The sequence below is a fragment of the Equus caballus genome, chromosome 17 (assembly GCF_041296265.1).
Source record: "Equus caballus isolate H_3958 breed thoroughbred chromosome 17, TB-T2T, whole genome shotgun sequence".
In the NCBI taxonomy this organism is placed as follows: Eukaryota; Metazoa; Chordata; class Mammalia; order Perissodactyla; family Equidae; genus Equus; species Equus caballus.
Window position 1 is genome coordinate 43,263,042 of NC_091700.1, and position 13,012 is coordinate 43,276,053.

The window sequence follows — 13,012 nt, forward strand, 5'->3', positions numbered from 1 at the left end:
TAACATCCACACCCATCTTCCTCTACTTTATATGTGGGACGCCTACCACAGCATGGCTTGCCAAGTGGTGCCATGTCCGCACCCGGGATCCAAACTGGTGAACCCTGGGCTGCCAAAGCGGAACGTGCGCACTTAACTGCCTTGCCACCGGGCTGGGCCCTTTCTTGTTTTTTAAAGTATGAAATTCAACTGTGCCAAAAAAAGGCATATGCAAATGTTTTTAAATCTCAAAGTATTAAACACCTAACACCATACTTATTGTCAATTTCCCAAATAAATTCCCTAGATATTTAACTTGAAAATGTTTAGTATTTATAAATTATACAAATTTTATTTCAACATTAATTTCTCTTCTGACATACATACATTAGCTCTAAGTCATATAATTCCTGCTGGAAATTCATCAGCTTTTAAACATAAAGCATGAAATGAAAAATCAGAATATTCCTCTATCATAAAAACAAGAGAAACTTTTTTTATTTCTGTAACTCAAGAATGAAACTCTTCTGGTTAACAGTAAAAAGTCTATGTTCATTCTTACTTGATTTTTCCTCCAAATGGCCGAACTATAGAAATACTTCATAAAGTCCTTTTTTCCCTCTAATCAATTAAAGAGCTTAAAAAAAAGGTCGACTGTTTAAAATAATTTTGTTCATTCAATTGTCAGTAACACATTAAAGATTTTATGTGTTTAAAGATTTCCTTAAAGATATTAAGAATGTGTATCATAAATACTCATTAAAGGAGATAATCACAATTAAACGATTTTTTTATGAAGTTCTTAGGGTCATATTTGTAATAAAATTTCTAATTTTCAACTTTCATCTGTCTACCCTGTAAAAGATTTTCATTGTTAAGCTTTGTGCAAAGAAAATAAGAGAGCTGGGAAATAATTCTTTACACATAAGCTTCTTAAAAACATAGCTCCAGTGTTACTATTTTCTACATCATTTAGACAAAAACCACCTCATTCAGAAATTCAGAATTGTAAAATCCTTTAACAGGCATTAGCTATGGCCTGAAAACGTCCTTTCATGGCAAAATCTTTAACTCCTTCAGTCTAAGCTGTAATAAAAAGTGCCAAGTTTACCAAAAAGTTTAAGAGGACGAATTCATTAACGTCATATTTGAAGACACAATTTTTTTCAGTATTTTCCTCTACTGACACTACAATATACAAAGCAGTCCAAGAAGCTTTAGTTATATATGAATTCAGGAAGTATTGCTTTTAGGAAAAAGAAAATGTCTTTTAAATAGACACTCCAGATATTTAAATTATTGTATGACAGAACTTAAGAGAAATACAATGTCCCATAACTACTACTTTATAAAGCAAGTCAACCTGTAGCAATACATAATGAAAACTTCTTAAGTTAAATTCTAAATCAATTTAAATAGGCCTGTACCATGTGTTCCAAGAGATATTTCTGGTTAAAAAAGTACTTTTATTTACTTAAACCTCCTAAATGGCAGAGTCGAATTCTGTTAACATCTTACAGGCCAAGGATAGTATGCTTGCTTTTGTCTAGTCCGAAGAAAATATGTTTATTTTGACACTTGGAAGACCCCATGCAGGTAATTTATCATCCAAGTGCATAATAGGTAACCTTGTCCACCCTCTGCATCCCACCGGGCATGTGCACACAGGAGGTCCTGCCAACTCACTTGGTATGCACAGGGACAATTAATTCATCTCCCAGTACTAAGCCCTCATTTCAGATATCAACACCCTCGTGGAGAACCAAAATGTAATGACTGTAAAGTTTTTACTGACCAAACAGTAAATTACACAACTAGGTAATGATATGCACTTCCGTTAAAGAGAACCAAGCTCTCAATCTTTCTCTAAAGATCAACACATTTCAGTAAATGTCATCACATATTTTATCTTCCTCTTTCTCTCTGCCCCTCCAAAAAACCACCACCACCACCACCACCACCACTAAGCTAAATTCCAAACCCTTCAGTCCTGTTTGTGCAAACAGGAAATGCCAGAAAGTGTAAAGAACTAGGGTCCAAACAGCCATTTTGTGATGGGTAACTCAGAACTTAAACTGGGTTAGGGGTCCTTCACTTTCTCTCACTTCCATCCTGCCCCAGCTTCCCCCCTTACAAGCATCAGACTTTTCTCTCCCTTTTATGAACATCTACAACTACAACTTGGGATAGAGAAGAGGCAACACTACACATCAGCAAACAGCTTGTGGGGATATCTACGAAGCAAACTTAAGCTTTTTTGAGGCCTGATATTGGGAAAGGTGTTTCACAATTAGGCATTACAACAAAAAGAGTTGTTGACAACTACTGTTGTACAGTGAGGTAACCCAAAATGAAAATATGGCTTATTACATAATACCTCTATCCATCTCCTTTCTCTTTGACCCACTGCCACTTAATATGAGGAAGGAATGCAACATGCTAAACATGGGGAGGGAGAAAGGCAACGATCTGGTTAGGGTGAGGAGGTAGTTGTTATTTTTCACTATTAAGACAATTTAATTCCTGCCAAATACAATTATGCAATCCCAGCATCTTCACAGAATTTTAAAACTGGAAGAGCCCTTACAGACCATCTGGTCCTACCCTCTCATCTTACAGAGAAAGAAAACTCAAAACTTAAGCCCAAGATCAACCAGTTATGTAATGACAAAACTGGGACTTCCAACTCTGTCCATTAAGTATTTTCTTTGTCATTTGCACATATAAAACAATTTCCCAAAGTTCAAAGTTATAGACACAAACATAAGTGAATGAATTGCTGCCTATAACATAAAACGTGCACATAATTTCAAATTTGTTATACAAAACATAGGTCATACTCTTTGCTGTGTCTATACCTATAAGAGCTTTGTGCCAATTGGGACAGGTGGAGGAAGGCGAAAATAGTTAAGGGGAAAATGTAGGAAAAGAGTAATAAATAGCAAGCTAGGGGAGATAATACAATCAACAGACACGGCTGTTGGGATTAACAGTTACTGAAAAGACACGATTGAAAAATGGAGCAATGGAACTGCTTCCAGAGGGTTCTCACCCTGCAGTGAGAAAAGCGCTAAAGAAATAGCAAGACAGGAGCAGTGTAAAAGTGCTGGAATGCGTGTTACATAAGCCAGCTGACTGGAGTGATCAGAATTCTTGTGGCATAAGGTAGTAGTATCTGCATTTAAACCAGAATCCCAGATTATACCAGGGCAGGTGACCCTTAAGGGTACATTTTGAAAAACATTGGTCTTTGGGATATTGTGGTCTAGAGGCGTTAAAGGTATTAAAAATTCTTGTTCAGGAGTTCTGCTCTATAACTAGCTTTACTTGATTCTCTCAACCAACTAGGCAAGGAAATGCCCCAGGCAAACACACGAAGACTGATTCTGTGCAGAAGCCAGGCAAACTCGGTGGTTACCGTACATACAGTCACCCCAAGGAGACAGAGAACATTATGTAATCACTGCCTAAGCTCTAAGATGAAGAGATCAGTTGTTCTTTCAGAAACGTCTGTTATCGTTAAGTTTTTCATTTAGCGTTAAGTGACTAATTATAAGAATGCTACTTTTAATGTAGAGCAATATTTTGTCACTCACTGAAGAAAAGAAGTCTTTGAGCCTATAGCTCGAAAAAGAATTAGTTATTTTGTATCTGCCAATTCATCCATGACTGCTGTGTGGTTACAAAGGAAGACTCTGGCCCTCACAGCTTAGCTCCAGTATTTTTCTTTGGATATGGGGATCCAAGAAAATAGAAATGGAAAACAAAGCACAGAGCTATGAATGGTTACTTTTTAACCACTGCTATGAGCACAAAATTTGAATACAGTGAAAATAGGAGAAATCCTGAAAATCTGAAAACAGGGTCACCATTTCAGAAATGACAGAAAATGTCAAAAGTCAGCTTTAAAGCTGCTTAGCAAATTAATTGTTTTTTGTCTTGAGTTTCAAATCTCCTTCACTACAGTGGAACAGAGAAAAGCTGTCTGCAGTGACATCATCCGATGCTTTCTCCCTCTCTCTTTTTAACTGGGGGAGTTATATTTGCTCACCAGATTTTTAAAAAGATATATAAAAGGATTAAATCTCTCTCTCTATATATACATAAATGTATTTGAGATTGCTGTGACTGGGCACTTGACTAGCAATCTATTTTAGGTACAATGAATGTTAGATAAACACAGATCTAAGATAATAATTTGCTACTGGACTTATCATTTCTGCATTCCAAACATTTTCTTTTAAGACCAAGACTTTTGCAATGGATTCGGGAAAACAATACCAATACCCAAACTCTTCATCCCTTTAGGGAATCAGTTTACTGTTTCTCTTTCAAGACAAGGCAGTCATTTAAAAATCAACCCCTGATGTCTGTAAGGGTTTTTTTTCCCTTTATTTTTTTAATTGAGGTAAAACTGGAATACAACATTATGTAAGTTTCAGGTGTACAACATTATAATTCAACATCTGTATACATTACAAAGTGATGACCACCAAAAGTCTAGTTACCATCCATCACCATACGATTGACCCCCTTCACCCCTTTTGCCCAGCCCCAAGCTCTTTCCCCTCTGGTAACCACCAATCTGTTTTCTGTGTCTATAAATTTGTTTTTGGTTTGTTTGTATGTTTGTTTAGATTTGTCTGAAATCATTCGGTATTTGTCTTTCTCCCTCTGACTTATTTCACTTAGCGTAACGCCCTTAAGGGAACTAGAACATTTCCAAAAAATAAGTACAGGCACGTAGGTTAAGATTATACTCTCAAACATTTTTATAGTAGAATAGTGGCCTATTTTTCAGCAGTAATTTTCATTACACTATATAAAAAATAATGCTTATTTCTCATAGCTGCACACAAATTATTGGGTTTTTTTTAAGTTAAAACTAAGTTTACCCTACATAATAGGTCTTGAAAAATGCTAACGAAAAAGTAACTTAAGCAACGTAAATAACTTCTGCAGTTAATTTCTACAGGATTGAATTTGTGCAGCCTAAAAGATGAGGTAGAAAAAGGCTGTGAGGCTTTCCTTTTTAACTTGAGACAATTACAATCATATTTTAAACGAATATTATTGTAAGCCACTAAAGTTAGCACAATTATGGTTCCACTCCTGATTTTTACTTAGATCTAAAAGGAGGATTTTGCAAAATAAAAGAGAATTTTATAAGGGACAAGTTTCTTACGGTTAGTTTCACTTAGCGTTAGGCGGCCTCATAAAGATGTGATATAACTTAAAAGCCAATTGTCAGTTTTACACTAACTTCCACACAGTAATTACTGATCTTTACCGGGAATATTCGTTTTAATTATAAAATCAACAGCCAGAACCTACTCTGAAGGCACCGTCACCTCGCTTTCTCCCCTCACCCGCTCCCTCGCCTCCTCTCCAGACCCCACCGTGAAGTTCACCTGCCGAAACCGAAGGCCCGTGGAAAAAGGAGGTAAAGAAGAAAATGCTTTTAAAATTAAGAGGCTTACAGTAGCTGGACTTAGTCCAAGCGCTGTTCAGCCCAGAAACGAAAGTAGGAAGCGCAGAGGTTTAGGCTTGTAATGATGTCAGCCATTTTAGGCACATTATTTATACTGGGAAGGAAGTGCCAAAGTCTGTGGCGGTTTTCGTTGTTTTGCATGTTACCGCAGGTCCCCAGGGCGAACGAACCCAGTCTCGGTCCCCTGCACATTCCCTCGAACGCACCAGGGACCGTGAACTCGGCACAGTTCTTCAATCCTGCTCTCTCCGGGCTTCCCAAGCCCCCGATCCCGCGTTGGCACCGTTTCCTGCACACGCACTTCCTTACAAAGCAGCAGCTGAGGCCGGACAAGAAAGGGGAGCAGCCCGAGGGAAGGGAGAGCTCGGCTCTCTCGGGGGCCGTAGGCGCGCACAGCCGCCCCGCCCCGCGCAGCTGCCCCGGCCGGCCCGAGCGCCCCTCCCCGACCGCCCCGGCCCTCGGACCTTGCAGTCCACGGCGACGGCGTCGGGGGGGATGATGAGCGCCTCCTCGCCGCTCTTGGGGTCGTCCTTCTTGGCCTCCTTCTGGGCCAGAGCAGAGTTGAACGTAACCTTCACCATGGCGCGGCCTGGGGCGCCCTCGGGGAGCGGAGGCGGGCTGGAGGCGGGGGCTGCGGGGTCCTGGCTGCGGCGGCAGCCTCCTCGGCCGGGCTCCGGCGCGGCTCAGCGACGGTTGAGGAGGATCCGCAGCTCCGCAGCGGCTGAGGCAGCGACTGCGGTACCGCTCTCGCAGCCTCCCAGCTCCGGGGCGAGGGCGGAGGCGGCTCGCGCACCCTGAGGGCTGGGCGGGGCCGGAGGCGGACGGACAGGACTGGTGGAGCCGGGGGCGGGGGCGGAGCCGGAGGCGGGCAGACGGGACCGGAGGAGCCGGGAGGGGGCGGGGGAGGAGGCGGGGCCGGAGGCGGGCAGACGGGAGGGGCGGGGCCTGGCTCCGCGCTAGACCCTGCCTTCGCCCCAGGTCCGACGCCGGTCGGGCCGGGTAGGGAGGGGCACTTACGGGTGAGGGCCGGTCGGCCCCGTGAGCCACCTGGATTTTCCAGTTTGAATTCGCTTCCAACCACTTTACCTCCGGCCTCAATGTTGCAGGTGTAGCAAAATCAGGTGAACTTTCCTGGGTTCGCCGCCTACATTGTCTTATCCTCTGGCAGCACCAGGCCGGCCCATCCCTGCCCGTTGCCCCCACCGAGTCTAAAGGCCTTGAAATTTGGGGGCGTCCACACCTCCATTTTCTCACTTCATTATGGAACCGAGTTAGTGGAGCACAGGAAGGTTTCATGTGCTCTATCCTTGTGGTCTGACTTCTTTATCTTCCCTGGACCACAACCAAGGGCGTTACCTGGCTCAGACTTGCCTTGTCTTCTCACCCTCCCTTGGAAGGTCATTGCCCTGCCTAGTCCCAGAGCACTTCTGAGGAAACCTCTTGGCAGATTTGCATTTCATACATTTCACATTCCTAAAACAAAATGTTCCATTCTTGTGCAGATTTAGGCAAAACCCACACGCACACCAGGCAGATTTGTGATTTCAAAGCAAGGTACTCGATGATAAGTCCTTAGCAGTTTTGTGCAAAAATAAATAAATAAATAATAAAGGATAAAGTGAAATTCTCATATTTTGAAGAGATTTCACTTACAACCAATGGGAGAGAGGACACTGAGCCGCAGTGTTGCTGGGTTAATGACTGTCAATAGACAGCCCTTTGGACAAATAGTTGATTTTGTACCCTTCTCCCGCCCCACTCTGTCCTGGTTCAACCAGAGATGTGGACGTATTCTAGACTGTTTCAGCTGTGTCAGCTCTGCCCTGGGTGAATCCTGAAGAAAGCAGGTTGAGTCTGAGGTCCTTGGGGTCTTGGCTCTGCTCAAGGAGGGAGTTAGGTCTCTACGACTCTCCATAGAATCAGACCACAAATCCCTGAGGAACAGCTCAAGATCTCAGCATCTTTCAGATCGTATATTTGCAAGGGCCATCGTGGACTGAGATAGAATCCATGTCCAGACTTTGAGTCTCCTAAGGCATTCTGAAATTCCAATGAAAATGAGTTGTGTTCAGTTGAGAATAGGAAGAGTTGGATTCCAGTTCTCGTAAATTCTGACCCTAGCCAGTCATATGACTTGTAGCTAGCCAGCAACTTATTTAAACCCCCTGGGCCTTACTTGTCCAGGGGTCAACTCTGTGGGGTGGACTCTGAACTGGTATAGTTTCATAGATTTCCTGAGACACTACAATTGAACACTAAGGAATTCTGGACGCAAGATTATATAAATGATTATGCATCTATCCTTCCTGCTTCTCTTTTTGTTATGATGGAATGCTGGAAAAATACTCAAGGCATTTTGCACCAGATAGATTTAGGGAAGAAAAGAAAACAAATTCTTCTTGAACAAGACTATTAAACAACTTAGGAAACTGAGGCAAAGGAAGGATAAAGGAGTTTGACAGAACTGGAAATTACTACCCCCTGCCCCCCAGAATTTCTATTCTAAAAGACTCAGAATAAAAGACCATTCATTATTTTGTGTACCAGCAAAATCAGCTGGCAAACAGTCCGGGAATAACCTCCTGGTTTTGTTTCTCCATTTTATCTGGTGTGTCTACAGAACTGTGTCGTGCACAACAGCAGAGATAATAAAGAAGCTGGATCAAAACCAAACATAGCAAATCCAGTCTCGTGACTTATAAAAAGTTTCCCAATGACCCTTGAAACTAAGGAGTGGGGGAGGAGAGTCATGACTAAACAAAAGAAGTTAAAAACATAGTCTCAGTTACCATTAACTACTGGATGTAGAGGGAATCTTAGGAGACCTTTGCTTTGCTTTTTCACATTGATTTTGAGAGGAAGAAGACTATTTTTAAAGTGATCCTAAGCTTTACATTTCACCGTGATTTCTAATTTTATTTTTCTGCTTAACCAGGAGGGAGGAAAAAATGGAGTCAGGGAACTAAATTCAAGAATCTTAGATCTTTTAGATTTGTGTGATGTGCTTGAAGACGGACTTTTTTTCAGGTTCTTTACAGCTACATTCCTTCTGTTCATTCTCTCTCCTTCAGAGAAATTTCTTGAGGTTTAGCAGGATGATGGGAAAAACACTTTTGCAAATATGGGATCCTTGGTGAAACAATATCACTGAATATGTCCTTTGAAATGTACTTTTGATGCCTTCCCTCTTAACCCGATGTGTGGCTGAAGCTGGGCGTCTTGTGGCTTTGTCTCAGCTTTGTAAAAGAAGTGTTTCTTCTAGGCAAGAAGTGAAAGTTTCCACTTGCCTCTCTTTAGACTTAAGCAAGCACTGTTTTTCTCTCTTCTTCATAACTTTAGGTATCCTTTATTGTTTCTAAATTTCTTATCTCCCAAGTTTATATTTTTTACCTCCACCTTGATACCGTATGTGTTTTTCAATTATTTTGTTTTATACCATGTCATTATTACACTTTGTGAACTGGCTGAATGAATTTTTGGGTAGGTTTTCTTTTTCTCACAGGATCTTGGGGTATAATGTACCAACCCTTTGGGGATTGTCCTAATAATAAATGCAGTTCTTTTGATTTGACTGATTGTGGCATTTGGGATTTCTGTTTTGTTTTGCTTTGGTTGTGGAAAGACTGGATCTGCTCCACGTTGGTGCTTTAGTCTTGTGGTTGCCATCCATTGGTTTCCCTTGTCCAAAGCATGGCTTCCAAGTGCATCCATGCTTAGGATGTATCTCTTCATGTTTAAAAGAGAGGGAGAGAAAAAGAGAGAAAAGATGAGAAAAATTAAAAAAAAAAGAGTGAGAGAAATGGCAGAAAGACACAAAGAAAAGACAAAAGACAGTCCAGTGGACAGAGTCAGTTTAGAAGACCTGAACCCCAGTCTTGCTTAAACCTCACCATGGCTCATTTTTATCAGTAATAATAAATAAACCAATTGTTTATAGTATGATACTGGAGTCTAAGATGATCTGGAGTGGCCTGGTAAGGTATCATAGAGGAGGCAGGATTTTAGTTGAAGGAATGGAAAGGATTTGGATGAAGAGACAGGAAGAGGAAGAACAGCCTGAGTGGAGGAAACAGTGTGAAAAAGAACATCAAGACCTCAAGAGAGGACTAAGCAAGGAGAAGAGCAGCCTCCGGCGGAGGGTATACGCCGAATAATTGTGGGGAATAACAGCTGGATGGGGAGGACAGAGCCATAAATCTCCATGTTGAGTTAGAATAAGTAGTGCGGAATTTTTCCTGAGGGGATTGCTGAAAGTTTCTGCAAATAACTTGTTTAAAAAAAAAAAAAGAGTCGCTCTGTAAAGATTAATCTGGCATTCTGGGTGAATGAGAAACAAGAAAACACCAAAGACAGAGAATTTTCAGGACTGTTGAAACAGCTTCCCTCTTTTTTTAATGAGGATAATGAGAGCGGTTTCTAATGCTCTTTTATTTATGTTAGAAGAAAGGGTACCATATAAATCAACATTACTTATAATGTAGAATACAGAGAGAGTGTGTTTACAAGTCAAACAAGGTAAAAGATGTGTGCACAAAGGCTGACCAAATATCGTAAAAAGTCTGCCCTACTCCAGTTAAATCTCACCAAGTGTTGAACCATTCTTCATCCAGGGAGGCTCAGGACTCCTGGGCAAGTGGCGTAGAAGTGCTGCTGTTGTCATAACCATTATTTTGGCAACACGGATTGTGGGGGGAGACACTAACAATTCTCTCTCTTGACTGCATATATGCATGCCCTCTCACCCCAAAATGTATGTCAGGGTGTATACGTATAATCTCTATAATCTAAGCTTTTCAAGGCCCTCTATCATCAAGCAAACCTTGGGTCCGCAGTGCACTCTCTCCACTCTATCCTGGCCAGCCTTCAATATAAGAATTTGCCCTGCTTGAATCTTTATCAAAATCATTACTCTAATACAGAGAAAGCTGGTAGTTTGTCATTTCAAATCCAATTTTATTATAACAAAAGAAGAATATGAAGCTAGTACTAAGAAATTTCTTTCAGTGAGTTTCTTAGATGCTTGATTAAATTTCCAGATGGAGTTAGTACCATCTTCTTTTTTACACTTTTCTAAAATCAGATAAATCTAATACAAATAGTAGGACACATATAGAGCAACTGAAGGCAGAGTCCATCTAACACTGATTTTTAAAAATGTGTTAATTACCTCAGGATCTAATTAAAAGTCTCCATGTCATTGCTAAATATTTTTTTCCTTACTTTTTTAAACTTTTCCCCACAGCTGGGACAAAAACCATGCTGACCTTATGTGAGTTCTGGTGAATTATTTAACTTTCTGACACTTTAATGGTATAAAAGAGTATCACCTAACCCTAATTCTAAAAATATTGTTTAAAGTGTAGATACATTCATTAATGGGACACAGTAACATACATTATCTCCTAGAAATATTTTCATAAACTTAACTGCCAAATAACTTTTAAATTAATTTGTTTAGACCTTTATGAGAATGACTGAGAGAGTTTAACCATGGTTTCATAAACCACATCTCCAAATATTTTCGTATACTATATCTTATCTTTCATATATACTCATTAATTACATCTAAGGCATAATGTGCAATTTAAATCTAAGTCAAATAGAAAAAAAAAGTGCTGGGCAGGAAATCAAAAACCAGACTTGGCTGGCTTGGGAAACTCACATTTTTGGAAACCATAAATGTGAAGTCTCATGTTCTCAGACTTAATAGCTGGAGGACTTTGCCTTGTGTTCAAACAATGTTCTAGCTAATGGAATCAAAGTCCTGGAAAAAGACTTCAAGAAGTCCTCTGATAGTTCATTTTCTGCCGAGTCCAAGAACAGATTGCAATTCAGTCTAATGAGAAGGTCATGCTTATTTAGACAGACTTATTTTTTAAAGCCACAACAAAATTACTTTTCTTATGCTGGCTAAGCAAAAATATTCAGAAATCAAAGAAAAACGAACTATTTTGGTCTCCTACAGAACTGTGGTCAAAGGTCACTAAAGTGACCTTCCCATCTGGAACCCCAAGACACATTGCATCTGGCAATAGTTATTAGGCAAGAAAAACATTTATAAAGCAGCATAATTAATGGAATAGAAACAGTAAGGGCTTTATTCCACACTTAGTCTTCATGACTTTTGGGGGGTAGACCAACCCAAACTCAGCTGTAGTACTGGTGGGAAGGCTATTTCCTATTGACTCAGAGATCATTTCCTAAATCACCATGACAGTCTATGGCTAGCTAAAACTGTCCCCCATATGCCAGCCCTTAGAGGATACAAAGACTTAGGAAAGGCCTTACAATGAATTATTGACAAGTAAACCCTTAGAACCAACCGGCACCTGTTTTGCCCAGATCAGACTCCTTGCTACCACTCTCAGGGCAAGCAGGGGGAGAGCACGTCCTTGAGAGCTATGCTTCTCAAACTTGGTGATAATTCCAAGATCTTTGGGCTGGTGAAATGAGCTAGCTCCTTCTCCTGGGTTCTGCTCCAATACTCTCTATTTACAAATTTTTTAAGATTGTCTTGATGCCAAAGAGGAGACTGTTAAAAATATGTCTCTCTTTAGTGAGATGTAGAGCAAATTGGGAGGTTATCAAAGGAACTCCAGGTGAAATAAAAGTATAAGAAACGAACTATACTATGTGACCCGTGCCAGGGACTAAAAGACGTCTTAAAGAAGTGATTTAAGAGGCTCCACATTACAGACTGCTCCCTACAAAGCACTCAGATACAAAAGGAGTTATTTTATTCCCCAATCCATGCTGGGCAAATCTGCCTGGGTCCCAGACCACTTTAACCAAATTGCAAAAGAATATGGAAAATGCAAATAAGCCCACCAAAACAGGAGAAATCTACTTGGAATTTTACTTTGAATCTGCTGTAATCAACTTCCTTGTGATTTGAATCATTGCATAACAGAGAGAACTTAGACCCAAGAGAAAAATTGTTTGTACTTTGAGTCAGAAAGCATCTAAAGAGCCTGTTTCTGTATAATTTTTCATCTAGTTTTCTTCTGGCTTATTTTAAGAAAAGGGGGAGGGGGTAGGAGTTTGATTTATTAAAACTCCAGAGAACCAAGACCCAAATATTTATGTAAAAAACTCTTTTTTATTTTTGTAATTTCCCTTAAAGGATGTTTCAGACAGATAAAGTAAGAGCAGAGCCAGGATATACCTTTTGAAGACCAAGGGAAATTCAGGCATGTTAAGTATACTAAACATGGAAGTTTCTCCTTAGGATATTCTTGAGGCTGGTTGATCACACTACATAAAAGGCCTATAAAATCCATCTTGAGAAAGTACCTGACCTAAACCAGAAACAGCATGTTTAACTGCCGTTTGCTTTAAGAGACCACACAGAGAGAAAAAAATTTATGAAAGAAAATCTGATAAGATGCTAAAAGATATACCGAGGAAGTGGTCTCCCTTTGGTTTCATCAGTGAAAACAGCAATGAGATAAAAAGCACTATCTTCTTCCCTTTTCTAAGTGCTCACTCAGGGCCATTTCTTTAGGCATAGGAGAATTGAAGGAAAAAACACAATAAGATGTT

At 40.4% G+C, this 13,012-nt stretch overlaps 1 protein-coding gene across 2 annotated transcripts in view; it reads right to left on the reverse strand.

The window, feature by feature from the left end:
* ITM2B (integral membrane protein 2B) overlaps positions 1–6,803 on the reverse strand; it is a 28,254-nt gene extending 21,451 nt beyond the window's left edge. Inside the window, exon 1 of one of the 2 annotated variants that reach the window (XR_011427768.1) lies at positions 5,677–6,781. Coding sequence is in view for 1 of the 2 variants with exons in the window: in XM_001489841.6 (XP_001489891.1) it covers positions 5,935–6,051 (117 nt within the window). In the remaining variant the exon portion in view is untranslated. Of the gene's footprint in view, positions 1–5,676 lie in introns of both variants that reach the window. The other variant, XM_001489841.6, reaches the window with a different exon arrangement.
* Positions 6,804–13,012: the final 6,209 nt, after the last annotated feature.